The sequence below is a fragment of the Somniosus microcephalus genome, chromosome 14 (assembly GCF_052327205.1).
Source record: "Somniosus microcephalus isolate GS21.2 chromosome 14, FLI_Smic_1.0, whole genome shotgun sequence".
NCBI lineage: Eukaryota > Metazoa > Chordata > Chondrichthyes > Squaliformes > Somniosidae > Somniosus > Somniosus microcephalus.
In genome coordinates, this window is record NC_141000.1 from 83,503,639 (window position 1) to 83,520,758 (window position 17,120).

A 17,120-nucleotide genomic window follows, 5' to 3' on the forward strand; every position below is an offset into this window, starting at 1 on the left:
GAGAGCTGTTTCTGGCCCATTCTTTACTGCCAGACTACCCACTGTTAGCTTTGTTTATTTTGTTGCCTTCTAATTTTAATGAACTCTGCTTGCAAATGAAAATGTATAAATGTGGATCTCTTCAGTTTCATAGAATGGTTATAGCACGGAAGAACGCCATTCGGCCCGTCGAGACCATGCCGACTTTCAGCTAGTCCCACTCCCCCCACCCTTTCCCCGTAGCCCTGCAGTTTTTTTTCCTTCAGATACATATCCAATTCCCTTTTTGAAAGATAAGATTGAGTCTGCCTCCTCCACCCTTTCAGGCAGTGCATTCCAGATCTTAACCACTCGCTGTGTAAAGTTTTTTCTTATGTCGCCTTTGGTTCTTTTGCCAATCACCTTAAATCTGTGTCCTCTGGCTCTCGACCCTTCTGCCAATGGGAACAGTTTCTTGCTATCTACCCTGTCCAGACCCCTCGTGATTTTGAACACCTCTATCAAATCTCCCCTCAATCTTCTCTGCTTCAAGGAGAACAACCCCAGCTTCTCCAGGCTATCAATGTAACTGAAGTCCCTCATTCCTGGAATCATTCTCGTAAATCTTTTCTGCACCCTCTCTAAGACCTTCACATCCTTCCTAAAGTGTGGTGCCCAGAATTGGACACTATTCCAGTTGAGGCCGAACTAGTGTTTTATACAGGTTCATCATAATTTCCACACTTTTGTACTATACATACCTCTATTTATGAAGCTCAGGATCCCGTAAACCTTTTTAACTGCTTTCTCAACCTGCCCTGCCACCTTCAACGATTTATGCACACATACCCCCAGGTCTCTCTGTTTGTGCACCCCCTTTAGGATTGTACCATTTACTTTATCTCCTCATTCTTTCTACCAAAATGCATCACATCACACTTTTCTGTGTTAAATTTCATCTGCCACATATCCGCTCATTTCACCAGCCTGTCTGTCTTCTTGAAATCTATCACTCTCCTCCTCACTGTACACTATACTTCAAGTTTTGTGTCATCTGCAAATTTTGAAATTGTGCCCTGTACACCCACATCCAAGTCATTAATATATATCAAGAAAAGCAGTGGTCCTAGAACCGACCCCTGGGGAATACCAGTCCGAAAAACAACCATTCACCACTACTCTCTGTTTCCTGTCACTTAGCCAATTTCGTATCTAGGCTGCCACTGTCCCTTTTATTCCATGGGCTTCAACATTGCTGCAAGCTGTGGCACTTTGTCGAACGCCTTTTGGAAATCCATGTACACTGTCAACTGCGTTACCCTCATCAACGCTCTGTTACCTTATCAAAAAACTCAAATCAAGTTGGTTAAGCACGATTTGCCTTTAACAAATCTGTGCTGGCTTTCCTTAGTTAATCCACCCCATCCAAGTGACTGTTGATTTTGTCCCTGATTACTGTTTCTAAAAGCTTCCCCACTACCGAGGTCAAACTGACTGGTCTGTAGTTGCTGGGTTTATCTTTACACCCTTTTTTGAACAATGGTGTAACATTTGCAATTCTCCAGTCCTCTGGCACCACCCCCGTATCGATGGAGGATTGGAATATTATGGCCAGTACCTCTGCGATTTCTGCCCTCAATTTCCTCAGCATCCTAGGATGCATCCCATCCGGTCCTGGTGATTTATCTACTTTAAGTACAGCCAGACTTTCTAATACCTCTATCAATTTTTATCCTATCGGGTATCTCTACTACCTCCTCCTTCACTATGTTTATGGCAGCATCCTCTTCCTTGGTGAAGACAGATACAAAGTACTCATTTAGTAACTCAGCCATAACCTTTGCCTCCATGCATAGGTCTCCTTTTTGGTCCCTAATTGGCCCCGCCCCCCCCCCCCTCTTGCTACCCTTTTACTATTTATATGCCTATAGAAGACTTTTGGATTACCTTTTTATGTTGGCTGCCATTCTATTTTCATCTTCTCTTTGCCCCTCTTATTTTATTTTTCACTTCTCTTCTGACCTTTCTATATATAGCCTGATTCTCAGATGTATTTGTAACCTGACATCTGTCATATGTGCTTGAATGGGAAAGTAGTTGGGATGGGGCTCCAGACTTTTTTTAATTCGCTTATAGGATCCGGGCGTCGCTGGCAAGGCCAGCATTTATTGCCTATCCTCATTTAAGTGCAAATAATTTGGTTTTTTTTAATGAGCCGCAAAATATATTTTCACTTCTGAATTTAACTTTTAAGCCAACCAGCCTGAATCAAAGCAAGAATTGCAAAAAGCTAAAATACAAAATATAAATATGTCTAGTTGTAACTAATGGTCCTCTAATTTGTGGTTTAAGTGCGCGCAACTTTAAATTTGCTGCGCGGCCGCGGTTGCGCGGTATCTTCCAGCGGCAGCAGCTGGTGACCTGCCTGCACGGGACCTCCCGATTGCTGCGTGGCTCTGCACCTTAGGGGAAACATTGGTTGTAACCCCCAGGCAATAATTACCTTTGGTCACTTCCAGTAAAGCAAGAAAAGATCTGGCATTTCTATAATGTCTTTCAGTCCCTCAGGATGTCCCAAAGCGCTTAACAGCCAGTGAAGTACTTTTGCTGTGTAGTCACTGTTGTAGGGAAATGTGGCAGTCAATTTGCGCACTGCAAGGTTCCGTAAGCAGCAATGTGAGAATGACCAAATAACGTGTTTTATTTGTTAGTTGAGGGATAAATTTTGGCGAAGACACCAGGAACAGCTCCCCTGTTCTTCTTTGAAATAGTTCTATAGGATCTCTTACATCCACCTGGGGGCAGACGGGGCCTCGGTTTTACGTTTCACCTGAAAGACTGCACCTCCGACAGTGCAGCACGCCCTCAGAACTGCACTGGAGTGTCGGCCTAGATTGTGTGCTCAAGTCTCCAGTGGGACTTGAACCCACAACCCTCTGACTCAGGCGAGCCTGCTACCACTGAGCCAAAACTGACAGTACAAACATCTGGTGCTGTCTGAGCAGAAGTGTCTAGTTGAAGCAATGCCAATGAGGAAATGCTATAGTTAGAGTAGGGAAAGTGCTTTCTGTAGTTGCAGATCTACTGTTGAAAATGTGGTTTGCTTTGTTACCATTTTACACGAGTCATTGGGAATGTAACTAGCTAAACATAAATATTAAATTTTGCTAGTCGGGTGTTTTGTATTCAAGGTAATTACTCTGGTTATTCCAATTTGGCACAAATTCCTAAAGCCTTTTGTGTAATTTCATTTTTGAAACACTACAAAACACTTTTTAATTGGTAATATAAAAGTGACCAACAAGTAAGTTTGGGAAGAATTCATGTCGAGTGCCCTATCAATCCATTTTAATATCAACTTAAAAAAACAAAAAAAAACAAAAACAAGACAGCACCATGCTTAAAGGACAACCAAGCCAACCTGGGCTCCAGAAAGCAAGCAAACCAAACCCCACAGATAAGTTGCAATTCCTATTTTTTCTATAGATACCAGTAAAATACTTTGTAAATGAATGACTCTACTGGAGCAGCAAATATGGCTACTTTTTTTTTAATCCAGCTGTCTGGCTCAGAATATCATTCTGTACTTTTATAAATTAGCACATTGATTCACCAGAACACTAGCAGAACGGCCAAAGGGCTTAGTTTTGCCTTTTTTCTTTAAATTTCTATTTTTCTCATCTCCTGAAGCTAGTAACCTGTGTTGCAATATAGTTCCACAGGCTCTGATGGCCTTTCAACACCTTGCCCAGGTGGCTATTCTTATATAAGGTTTGCCAGTGAATGATGGCAAGTTATTTGACTGATGGGGTGTTCATAGGCTAGCCTGGCTTTGGCCTTAGCGGACGTCCTCCCCCTATGCACACTTCCAGCAGAGATTGCTGAGTAGAGATCAGAAGTGGGAATGTTAGCTGTTGTCTTTACCCCCACCCCCCTCACTTTTCCTCTGCCCCCACCTCAGTTGAGATCAGCTAATTCAGCTCTTAAACTTGAACCGGGTCTTGGTCTGTACGGCCAGTGTCACATCAATGAGCCATTACTGAGATTCATGCTGTTGCTGATCAAGACTTAAACAAACTCAGTCACTGGATGTACAGTCATTACATTTCTCTTTCACCGATCGAGGGTAATTTGCAGTTTGGCTGAAACTTCATCTGAGCTAAAACATGCCTCTGATTCAACCCAAGTTGGCCTGCACTTGCAAGCCTAGTTTATTCATCTCAAACAATAACTTAATGAATTTAAGCAAAAGATTTGGTCGGTTAAACCCGATTCTCCAGCCAAGATTATTAGTTAGTGGCAAAGTGCTTTTCTTCCAGGGTTAAAGAAAAATAAGTTAGAAAAATAAGTTAGACTAAGTAAATCTGCTCCCCGAGAAATCCAAGCATTGTTTAGATAGAACAGTGTTTCAAGATGCCTTGGAATGGGGGTGCAGACTAATTTAAAAATTTGACTATAAAATACTGAAGAATAATGCATATTAAAACTTTTCATGATTGATTTTTTTTTTTATAAAGTGACTCTTTAGTGAAATTCTAGTTTTCTGCTAAATCTACTTTTGATCAAGAACGGTAAATTTAGTTTAAAAATAAATTAGTATTGAGATGGTGTGTGATGTGGAATTATTATTGCAAATTATAGTGGTGTGTCCTGTAACAAGTGACATCATGATGGCAGCCTTGAGTAAATGCATTATTGTTGGCTGGAGCTGTAATTCTCGTGAATCTCAATTTACTCTGTTAAGCGCTAGAAGTCGGGGGTGGGGGGGGTGCGCGGTGGCTTGTAGGCTCAGTGAGAAAATGCGGTTTTGCAATTATTTGCCTTGCTATGTAAGTCTACATTTGCATTAAATTGTAGTGAATTCAGTGGAAAGTGCAAGTTACACTTTTTAAAAAAGAACGCTTGTTAAAACAATTAGTTTACAGTGTTAAATGCAGTACTTTTTCAAACCTAGTGAAGTGATTTGGGCAGTTTTAAAATGACAGGGAAACTGCCTCTACCAAGAGTTTAGGTAGAAATTGAAAATGGGCTTTCATCATTTTTTTCCAGTTTTTCTCTTTCCTCTCCTGAAAGCAGTGGATCCAGCACCAAAGATGGCAGCAGCCCCATTACCTTGTGTGCAGCCATTCTTTGTGTGAGTATTGGCATCTTGTTTGACCATGAAGGCCAATACAGCTGGGTCGGCCTTTCTTGTACTGACATTGCGCTGGCAGTGATCCCAAGTGGGAACCTTGGCTGACTTTTTTTCCGCTACCACATTCTCCTCCCATTTCACCTCCAAAACAATCCCAAACTGCTGTCCAGGGGAGGCCTGTTGACTCAGTGCAGCTCAGGAATCAAACCAGGAACCTTCCTAGTCTATATGGTACAGAAACATCCTACAGTGCATTTACCTGCTCAATGAGAGAATTGCTATTGCATTTTCCTCTCCCAATTTTATTTTATTGTGCCTGGTAGGAAAGGAACTGTACAAGGATGTACCGGACCTTTTAGTATAGGTGCTGTTTCCAAAGTATCCTTGTAATACTACCTGGGTTAGACCTTTGCCAAAGAATCATTTTATTTTGCAGTAAGAAGCCACTTATCTGAACCTCCCCAGCATGCTCTGTGTATAACTTTATCAAACATAATGTTGCTTTTTGTGCTGAATTAATACTATACAATGCAACATTAGAATTAATGCATGAGTGGGTGTTCTAATTATTCAGGTTTCTTGGTGTACTCTGTCCCGTTGTTTTTAAGTAGCTGCCAAAAGATGATAAACTCACTGGCTAAACAGCGAACTGTTCAAAGTTGTTCTTGAAGCACTGATGTTTAAAACCTGACTCTCTCTTGCAGAGTACACAGTACTACGACATGCGGTGGTCCTGTGAGCATCTTATCATGATTTGGGTAAATGCCTTTGTGATGTTGATGAGCCAGCTGCTGCCACCCAGGTATTGTGATCTTCTGCATAAATCAGCTGCTCACCTTGGGAAATGGCAGAAGATGGAACATGGTTCTTACAGTAACACGCCGCAACACATGTAAGTATTATATTCATTCAGTTCTATTTAAATAACCTGGCCAAAGTATCATGAGCTAATTGCAAACATTAAACTGGCCAGCAAATGCCTCCATGATTTAATGCTGGTAGATTATAAACCAGTATTGGTAAACTAAATAGTAAAACCAATGGCACCATGCTACTTAAAAATAAATAAATAAATAAAAAATAAAATAAAATAAAAAACTTCTAGTCTAGCCGATTGGCATGATAGTTTAATTTAGTTAATTTGAATAGTAAAACCTGACCACTATGTAGACACATTTAATTCTTGTTTTAGGATCACTGAGAAACAGTTGACCCTTCCCTCACCTTCACATGGTCCATCTCTGACTCTTCCCTTCCTCGACTTCTCCGTCTCCATCTCTGGGGATGGGATAGGTTATTGACAAACATTCACTACAAGCCCACTGACTCCCACAGCTACCTAGGCTACATTTCCTCCCACCCCGCCTCCTGTAAGGACTCTATTCCATTCTCCCAGTTTCTCCGCCTCTGCCGCATCCGCTCCGACGATGCCACCTTCCATACCAGTGCTTCCGACATGTATTCTTTTTTCCTCAACCGAGGATTCCCCTCTACTGTGGTTGACACGGCCCTTGACTGTGTCCATTCTATCTCCCGCACTTCTGCCCTCACCCCTGCCCCTCCCTCCCGGAACCACGATAGAGTTCCCCTTGTCCTCACCTTTCACCCCACCAGCCTCCACATTCAACGGATCATCCTCCGCCATTTCCGCCACCTCCAGCGTGATCCCACCACCAAACACATCTTCCCCTCGCCTCCCCTTTCAGCATTCCGAAGGGACCGCTCCCTCCGTGACACCCTGGTCCACTCCTCTATCACCCCCAACACCCCTTCCCCCGGCACCTTCCCATGCAAGCGCAGGAGATGCAACACATGCCCTTATACCTCCCCCCCTTCCCACTGTCCAGGGCCCCAAACACCCCTTCCAGGTGAAAGTGATTTACTTGTTGTACTTGCAATTTAGTACACTGTATTTGCTGCTCACGATGTGGTCTTCTCTACATTGGGGAGACCAAACGCAGATTGGGTGACCACTTTGCGGAACACCTCCGTTCAGTCCGTAAGGGGGACCCCGAGCTTCCGGTCGCCTGTCACTTTAATTCTCCGCTCCACTCCCACTCAGACCTCATTGTCCCCGGCCTCTTGCATTATTCCACTGAAGCTCCGCGTAAGCTCGAGGAACAGCACCTCATCTTTTGATTAGGCACTCTACAGCCTTCTGAACTCAACATAGAGTTCAACAATTTCAGATCATAACCTCGGTCCCTATCATATATATATTTTTTATCCACACCTTTTGTTTGTCTTTTCTTCTCTCCCACATGGCAGCTGTCTTTCATTCTGCCAGCGCAATTTACACTTCATAATGGTACTACATTAGCGGTTCTCCAGTCCTCTGGCCACAGGGGATGTGCCAGAGGACTGGAGAACCGCTAATGTAGTACCATTATTCAAGAAGGGTAGTAGGGAAAAACCGGGGAACTACAGGCCAGTGAGCCTAACATCAGTGGTAGGAAAATTATTGGAAAAAATTCTGAGGGACAAAATTTGTCTCCACTTGGAGAGGCAAGGATTAATCAGGGATAGTCAACATGGCTTTGTCAAGGGAAGATCATGTCTGACTAATTTGATTGAATTTTTTGAGGGGGTGACTAGGTGTGTGGATGAGGGTAATGCAGTGGATGTGGTATACATGGATTTCAGTAAGGCCTTCGATAAAGTCCCGCACAGGAGACTGGTCAAGAAGGTAAGAGCCCATGGAATCCAGGGTGCCTTGGCACATTGGATACAAAACTGGCTTAGTGGCAGAAGGCAGAGGGTGATGGTCGAAGGTTGTTTTTGTGACTGGAAGCCTGTGGCCAGTGGGGTACCACAGGGATCGGTGCTGGGTCCCTTGCTGTTTGTGGTCTACATTAATGACTTGGATATGAATGTAAAAGGTATGATCAGTAAGTTCGCGGATGATACAAAAATTGGTAGGGTGGTGAATAGCGAGGAGGGTAGCCTGTCTGCAGGACGATATAGATGGGTTGGTCAGATGGGCGGAACAGTGGCAAATGGAATTTAACCCAGAAAAGTGCGAGGTGATGCACTTTGGGGGGGACTAACAAGGCAAGGGAATACACAATGAATGGAAAGACCCTAGGCAAGACGGAGGGTCAGAGGGACCTGGGTGTGCAAGTACACAGATCCCTGAAGGCGGCGGAACAGGTGGATAAGGTGGTAAAAAAGGCATATGGGATACTTGCCTTCATTAGCCGAGGCATTGAATATAAGAGCAAGGAGGTTATGATGGAGCTGTATAAAACACTGGTTAGGCCACAGCTGGAATACTGTGTGCAGTTCTGGTCGCCACACTACAGGAAGGATGTGATCGCGTTGGAGAGGGTGCAGAGGAGGTTCACCAGGATGTTACCAGGGCTGGAGCGCTTCAGCTATGAAGAGAGACTGGGCAGATTGGGTTTGTTTTCCTTGGAGCAGAGGAGGCTGAGGGGGGACATGATTGAGGTGTACAAAATTATGAGGGGCATAGATAGGATGGATGCTGAGGAGCTTTTTCCCTTAGTAGAGGGGTCAATAACTAGGGGGCATAGATTCAAGGTAAAGGGCGGGAGGTTTAGAGGGGATTTGAGAGAGAACTTTTTCACCCAGAGGGTGGTTGGAGTCTGGAACTCACTGCCTGAAAGGGTTGTGGAGGCTGGAACCCTCACAACATTTAAGAAGCATTTGGATGAGCACTTGAAATGCCATAGCATACAAGGCTACGGACCAAATGCTGGAATATGGGATTAGATTAGACAGGGCTTGATGGCCGGTGCGGACACGATGGGCCGAAGGGCCTCTATCCGTGCTGTATTACTCTGAGAGCCATCCTTTGTTTCTTAACCTGTTCCCTTACCATCTCCTTTTGCCTTGAATATCTCTTGATGTCTCTTAACCTCTCCTGTCTTATATCCTATCACACACTTTCCCTTTTGTTCTTTCATCCCCTCTCCCAGCCCCTACACTTCTGTTCCATGTCCTCTTTTTTCCAGTTCTGACAAAAGGGTCATCGAACTGAAACGTTAACTCTGTTTCTCTTCACAGATGCTGCCTGAGCTGAGTATCTCCAGCATTTTCTGTTTTTATTATAGTTGATATACTTACTTGCCTGTTTATGTAAGCCTTCATGTTAATATATAAAAAGCATGGCAACATTCCGTGTACTACAGGTTGAAGAGAAAACCACACTCTTTCCGCTGCACAACATATTACACACAGATGTGTTTTGAATACCCATAAATTTGATTACATTTTATATTTGGAGGGCAACAGAAAGCAAGATGGAGAGTTCCTTTTAATCTGTCTGAGGTTTAACTAGATTAGTTAGCCAAATAAGATACCATCTCCTATTTACTGAAGGACATTGGGAATAACTAGCTGGAAATCAGAGGGGAAAATGCTGGAAACACTCGGCGGGTCTGGCAGCATGTTGTGGAGCGAGAAATAGATAACGTTTCAGGTCGATGACGTTTCATCAGAACTGGAAGATGGTAGAGATGAACAGCTTTTAATCAAGTTCGGAGCCAAAGAAAATGGGGGTGGGGGTGGCAGGGAAAGAAAAGAACAGAGGCCTGTGACAGGGCCTTGGTGAGACCACACCTTGAGTATTGTGTGCAGCTTTGGTCGCCTTCTCTGAGGAAGGATGTTTTTGCCATGGAAGGAGTTCAGCGAAGATTCACCAGACTGATACCTGGGATGGCAGGAATGACTTATGAGGAGAGATTGGGTCGATTGGGCTTATACTCGCTGGAGTGTAGAAGAATGAGAGGGGATCTCATTGAAACTTATAAAATTCTAACAGGACTAGACAGACTAGATGCAGGAAGGATGTTCCCGATGGTGGGGGGAGTCCAGAACCAGGGGTCACAGTCTAAGGATAAGGGGTAAGCCATTTAGGACAGAGATGAGGAGGAATTTCTTCACCCAGAGAGTGGTGAACCTGTGGAATTCTCTACCACAGAAGGCAGTGGAGGCCAATTCATTAAATATATTCAAGAAGGAGTTAGATATATTTCTTAAGGCTAAAGGGATCAAGGGATATGGGGAGAAGGCAGGGACAAGGTACTGAATTTGGATGATCAGCCATGATCTCATTGAATGGCGGAGCAGGCTCAAATGGCCTACTCTTGCTCCTATCTATGTTTCTATGGCGGGCAGGAATGATTAAATGACAAAAGTGATGGTGCAAGGCAAAAGGAGGTGGTGATGAGACACGTTGGCCTGGAGCTTCCACTAGGTTGCACTGTTCTTTCAGCAAAATCTGCCAAACCAGCGCAAAGGATGGCGGAATTTCAAGCGCAAATTATGCTCCATGCAAATGGAGTGTCCGTGATCTATTGCGCTAGAATTTGGCCCTGCCGACAAAATTAGCCATGCCCCCCGAGCGAATTAATCGCCATGGCAAGTTTTCGCTAATTGCGCCTTTTGTGGGCCTTTGAGGAGGCTCTTAAAGTTGAGGTTTTTTTAGGTGTAAGGACACTGATGGGCACATTTTAAAAGCTTTGGAATATATTTTTTTTAATTTACTAAGAAACTGATTACTGTACACCAATTCAACTAGTAAATGGTTTTGTGTAGTTTTTTTTTACAAGTTATTTAAAATTGGGTTACTCACAGGTGGTGGACTAGACACCGAGTAAAAATGCTTAGTTTTTATGATAACCCCATTTTCAGCTGTACTAATCAAACTGCACCAAATTACCACTCTTAAAATTTTGCTTTAAAAAGTATTCCTTATTTTTCAATTACATTCTAAAACGCTGCCCAATTGTGCTGGTTGATGGTAGATTTTACATTTGCCGATATGAAAAAATCAGCAGAAGCTTGAGGGAAAAAAACACTTGAAAACTAGCATAATTAGCACTAGGATTGCCAATTGCGCCCAAAGCGGAAACGCCAGGCGTTCTATTTAATTATGTTACATTATGCTATGTAAACTTCTTTAATTTTCCTATTCAGATGGTCTGAAACAACAATTTGGCCACAGGGTGTGCTGGTACGACACAATCGATGCCTTTATAAAGCTGTAGGACCTTATAATGTAGCAGTGCCTTCTGATGTTTCACATGCCAGATTTTATGTAAGTAGTTCTCGCTGCTATTGAAGTCATTCTTTATGGTTGAGGAATAGACATTTTAGGGATTGGAATGTTTAACTACACTGCAGTGGAATCAACCACTTCAGCGGCACGCATGAGATGCATTCTTAAGTTTGCGATTAAACACTTAAAATACACCATCACCCAGCCCCCACCAATTAATGAAGATCTCTATTCCCCCTTTTTTTTCTGGATTCAGGGAGTGAAAGGACTGTATTCTGTTGTATTGTAACATTCAGCTCCCATCTGAGACAGATCTTCATTCCCTTTAAAAACTGACTGGTTAAAGTCAGTTTGATTGTGATGTTCTACTGGTAGATGTTCCCAGTGCAATTTGTAAATCTCGTCTAGTGGCATAAATCCATTACTTAACCACGGAGATGAAGAATAGTGCGATAGTACTAGTCATAGAATAGAATCATAGAATGGTTACAGCACAGAAGGAGGCCATTCAACCTGTCGAGCCCATGCCAGCTCTCTGCAAGAGCACTTTGGCTAGTCCCACCCTTTCCCCGTAGCCCTGCAAATTTTTTTCCTTCAGGTACTTATCCAATTCCCTTTCGAAAGCCATGATTGAATCTGCCTCTACCACCCTTTCAGGCAGTGCATTCCAGATCCTAACCACTTGCTGCATAAAAAAGTTTTCCCTCATGTCGCCTTTAGTTCTTCTGCCAATAATCACCTTAAATCTGTGTCCTCTGGTTCTTGACCCTTCTGCCAATGGGAACAGTTTCTCTTTATCTATTCTGTCCAGACTCCTCATGATTTTGAACCCCTCCATCAAATCTCCTCTGAACCTTCTCTACTCTTAAGAACAACCCCAGCTTCTCCAGTCTATCCACGTAACTGAAGTCCCTCATCCCTAGAACCATTCTTGTAAATCTTTTCTGCACCCTCTCTAAGGCCTTCACATCCTTCCTAAAGTGCAGTGCCCAGAATTGGACACAATACTCCAGTTGAGGCTGAACCAGTGGTTTATAAAGGTCCATCATAACTTCCTTGCTTTTGTACTCTATGTTTCTATTTATGAAGCCTAGGATCCCGTATGCTTTTTTAACCACTTTCTCAACCTGCCCTGCCACCTTCAACGATTTGTGCACATATACCCCCCGGTCTCTGTTCATGCACCCCCTTTAGAATTGTACCCTTAGTTTATATTGCCTCTCATCGTTCTTCCTACCAAGATGTATCACTTCACACTTTTCTGCGTTAAATTTCATCTGCCACATGTCCGCCCATTCCACCAGCTTGTCTGTCTTCTTGATGTCTATCACTATCCTCCTCACTGTTCACTATACTTCCAAGTTTTGTGGCATCTGCAAAATTTTTAATTGTGCCCTGTACACCCAAGTCTAAGTCATTAATATATATCTAGAAAGGCAGTGATCCTGGTACCAACCCCTGGGGAACACTACTGTATACCTTCCTCCAGTCTGAAAAACAACCGTTCACCACTACTGTTTCCTGTCACTTAGCCAATTTCGTATCCATGCTGCCACTGTCCCTTTTATTCCATGGGCTTCAACTTTGCTGGCAAGCCTATTATGTGGTACTTTGGAATGCCTTTTGGAAGTCCATGTACACCACATCAACCCTCTGTTACCTCATCAAAAAACTCAATCAAGTTAGCTAAACACGATTTGCCTTTAACAAATCCGTGCTGGCTTGCCTTAATTAATCCATACTTGTCCAAGTGACTGTTAATTTTGTCCCGGATTATAGTTTCTAAAAGCTTCCCCACTACCATGGTTAAACTGTCTAGCCTGTAGTTGCTGGGTTTATTCTTGCACCCTTTTTTGAACAAGAGTGTAACATTTGCAATTCTCCAGTCCTTTTGCACCACCCCCATATCTAAAGAGGATTGGATGATTATGGCCAGTACCTCTGCAATTTCCACCTTTACTTCCCTCAGCATCCTAGAATGCATCCCATCTGGTCCTGGTGACTTATCTACTTTTAACTGCAGCCAGCCTTTCTAGTACCACTTGCTTATCAATTTTTATCCCATCCAGTATCTCAACTACCTCCTCTTTCACTATGACTTTGGCAGCATCTTCTTCCTTGGTAAAGACAGATGCAAAGTATTCACTTAGTACCTCAGCCATGCCCTCTGCCTCCATGTGTAGGTCTCCATTTTGGTCCCTAATCGACCCCACCCCCCCTCTTACTACCCATTTACTATTTATATGCCTATAAAAGACTTTTGGATTCCCTTTTATGTTAAGTCAAACTGCTTTTCATGTTATTGAGTGTCAAAATTATTGTCATACATTTAGCCACTAGTACCTGGTCCAAACTGCATAGTAGTTCCTGAATTCAGCACATTTGAATCAAGTCTAGTCAGGAGTATTTTTAATTCAAGCTTACTAAGGTTAAGGTGACTGTCAATACCGACAAGTAGTGTTCAACAGTACTGACATGGTAGATTGACTACTGAGGAATAATGTAATAAAGCACCAAAGACTTTAGATGGTGGTGTGACATCAGAAATCCTGCAACACTGCTACGGGAGAGATGGGGAAATAAAGGTTCCAATACAGTGCTTAATATGCATACTGCCTTACTCCGCACTATGAGCAATTGCTTTGATGTCGCACTTTAGATGCAGTGCATCTAAACTTTTTGCACAATGGACTGGATTTTTTTTCTCTGGCAGGAGTTCCTCAGGGAAGTCTGCTTGGCCAACCATCTTCAGCTCCATTATCAATGACCTTCCTCCACCCCATCATAGGATCAGGAGTGAAGCTGCTCGCTGAAGATTATACTGTGTTTGTTTAGTTCCATTTTGACAAGACTCCTTTTGACAAGGTTCCACATGGCAGACTGGTCAGAAAAGTAAAAGCCCATGGGATCCAAGGGAAAGTTGCAAGTTGGATCCAAAATTGGCTCAGTGGCAGGAACCAAGGGTAATGGTCGACTGGTGTTTTTGTGGCTGGAAGGCTGTTTCCAGTGGTATTTGGCAGGGCTCAGTACAGGGTCCCTTGCTTTTTGTGGTATACATCAATGATTTAGACTTCAATGTAGGGACCATGATTAAGAAGTTTGCAGATGATACAAAAATTGATAGTGAGGAAGAAAGCTGTAGATTGCAGGAAGATATCAATGGACTGGTTAGGGGGCAGAAAAGTGGCAAATGGAATTTGAGGGGTAATGCATTTGGGGAAGGCTAACAAGGCAAGGGAATACACCATAAATGGTAGGATACTGAAATGTAGAGGAACAGAGGGATCTTGGAGTGCATGTCCACAGATCCCTGAAGATAGCAGGACAGGTAGATAAAGTGGTTAAGAAGGCATGTGGGATACTTTCCTTTATTAGCCAAGGTTTTGAATATAAGAGCAGAGAGTACGGCGTACAGTTCTGGTCACCACATCACAGGAAAAATGTGTTTGCACTGGAGAGAGTACAGAGGAGATTTACGAGGATGTTGCCAGGACTGTAGAATTTTAGCTGAGGAAAGATTGGGTAGGCTGGGGTTTTCTTTGGAACAGAGGAGGCTGAGGGGAGACTTAATTGAGGTGTTCAAAATTATGAGTGGCCTAAATAGAGTGGATAGGAAGGACCCTTAGCAGAGAGGTCAATAATCAGGTGCATAGATTTAAATTGATAGAAGGATTAGAGGGGAGTTGAGAACTTTTTTTCCCCCCATCCAGAGGGTGGTGGGGGTCTGGAACTCACTGCCTGAAAGGGTGATAGAGGCAGAAACCCTCATCACATTTTTTAAAAAGTACTTGGATATGCATTTGAAGTGCCGTAACCTAAAAGGCTACAGACCATGAGCTGGAAAGTGGAATTAGGCTGGATAGCTCTTTCAGCCAGCACAGACACGATGGGCTGAATGGCCTCCTTCTGTGCCATAACTTTCTATGATTTACAACTCCTCTGATTAAGCAGCCCATGCCAGCCTAGAGCAGGACAACAACCAGACTTGGGCTAATGAGTGGCAGATAATGTTTGACTACTAAAATACCAAGCAATGACTATCTCCAACAAGAAAGGGCCAAACCATCATCCCTGACCTTTGATGGTACCACTATTGCCAAGTCTCCCACCATCACCCCTGCGATCACCAATGACCAGAATCTTAACTGGACCAGCCAAATCCATGTGAACAGGACAAAGGATGGGTATTTTGTGATGAGTGGCTCACTGACTCATCAAAACCTCTTCACTATCTACAAGGCTCAAGTCAGGAGTGTGATGGAATACTCACCCCTCACCTGGATGAGTGCAGCTGCAACAATACTGAAAGCTCAATAATGTCCATAAAACAACAATCTGCTTGATCGCACGTGCCACTGGACTAAATATCCACTTCCTCCATCACTGACTCACGATGGCTGTGGTATGTACTATCTAAAAGATGCACTACACCAACTCGCCAAGCCTGCTTCAACTGCACCTCCTACCACTAAAAATGACGAGCAGCAAGATCATGGAACACGATCACCTCCAAGTCGCACACCATTGGACATATATCGCCATTCCTTTATCCTCACTGGGTCAAAATCCTGGAATTCCCTACATAATGCCATTGTGGGAGCACCATCACCAAAAGACCATGTTGGTTCAAGGAGAAGGCTCACCACCACTGTCTTGGGGCAACTAGGAATGGGCAATAAATGCAGCCTTGCCCGCATTGCCCAAAGAAAAAGAAAGTTAGTGTCACAGATCATCAAATTAACACCATAACTGTACACTGGTAATGAGATTTGAATTCTGCTTGAGTAAATTGCTTGTGTTGCATGCTCACAAGTTGACTTAAGCACTTAAATTGTGTTGCCTTGAGGTTTTTTTCTCCCTGCCTATTTGTATACATTGTTATTCTGACACCTCTGCATTGGATCAGTGTAATGCAAATATAGAGTTGAACTGATTTTTTTCCCCTTAATTTCTTTTTATTACAGTTTTTATTCCATAAGCCATTACGGATCCTGAATCTCCTCATCCTCATAGAAGGCAGCGTAGTGCTGTATCAACTATATTCTCTGCTTCGGTCAGAAAAATGGAACCATATACTTTCCTTGGCTTTGATACTGTTTTGTAATTACTACGTCTTATTTAAACTTCTAAGGGACCGGATTGTGCTGGGCAAAGCATATGCTTACCCTCTGGGCACCATTGGACTAAAATCTCATTAGACAGTCTAAAAAAAGAGGGGGAGAGGGAAAGGATTTAAAGAAATTATTTTGATACGGTTTCTATTTTTCATGCAGTGTTTAAATATTTAAAATATTTTATATTTTGTATACTTGGATATTTTGAAGAGCTATTCTTTGCATAAGCAAGTTGTATTTTTCGTCTACTTAGCAATTTCACAAGCTAAGTGTGCGCTTTGCTCCATATGACAAGTGCCATTTATAATCGCAATAATCAACACGTGTAGTATTGATCAGAGGAATAAAGGATGATGATGTGACAAGTTTATTTTTCTTTGCTTTACGTTGTCACCTTGAAAGAAGAGGTTGTTTTTAGGCTATTGTTGTCTAAACATTTACATGAATGGAACTGTGTTCATAGTAAATGGTCACATTTACTGATAAATGTTCAATGTGTGAACTTGTTTTAATAAATGGGGGTTTACAAGATGGTGTCTGTGAATAAAGCCCATTCTTCAATTATGATATTGTTTACATGATCCCACCTCTTCAAAAAAAAAAAAAAAAAAGTACTTCAATAAAAAAGAACATTCCTAATTTGCTTTTTAAATCTATTTATGCATTGGATTTATTTTGCTGGACTTTGTGTATGTGAATTGGGGTGGACAAGAATGCTTGCATTTAAATTATATAAAACTACCAGTTCTTAATATGGCTGCTGAAGTTTCTTCTGCAGACGAATAACTGATGGAACAGTGGAAGAAGGACACTGTCTTGTTTGCTACAGACATGCCTTCAACTGGAGCAGTGTTGACGTCTACAGCACGGAGCACTTGTCCATAAGATTTGA

The 17,120-nt window shown here is 42.8% G+C and overlaps 1 protein-coding gene across 3 annotated transcripts in view; it reads left to right on the forward strand.

Annotated features, from left to right (window-relative positions):
• Positions 1-16,759, forward strand: part of tmem39a (transmembrane protein 39A) — an 80,785-nt gene extending 64,026 nt beyond the window's left edge. For all 3 annotated transcript variants that reach the window (XM_086006809.1, XM_086006810.1, XM_086006811.1), the window contains 3 exons: positions 5,797-5,984; positions 11,033-11,153; positions 16,079-16,759. In XM_086006809.1, coding sequence (XP_085862935.1) covers positions 5,797-5,984; positions 11,033-11,153; positions 16,079-16,312 — 543 coding nt within the window. In that variant the 3' untranslated portion in view covers positions 16,313-16,759. The remainder of the gene's footprint in view (positions 1-5,796; positions 5,985-11,032; positions 11,154-16,078) is intronic.
• The last annotated feature ends 361 nt before the right edge of the window (positions 16,760-17,120 follow it).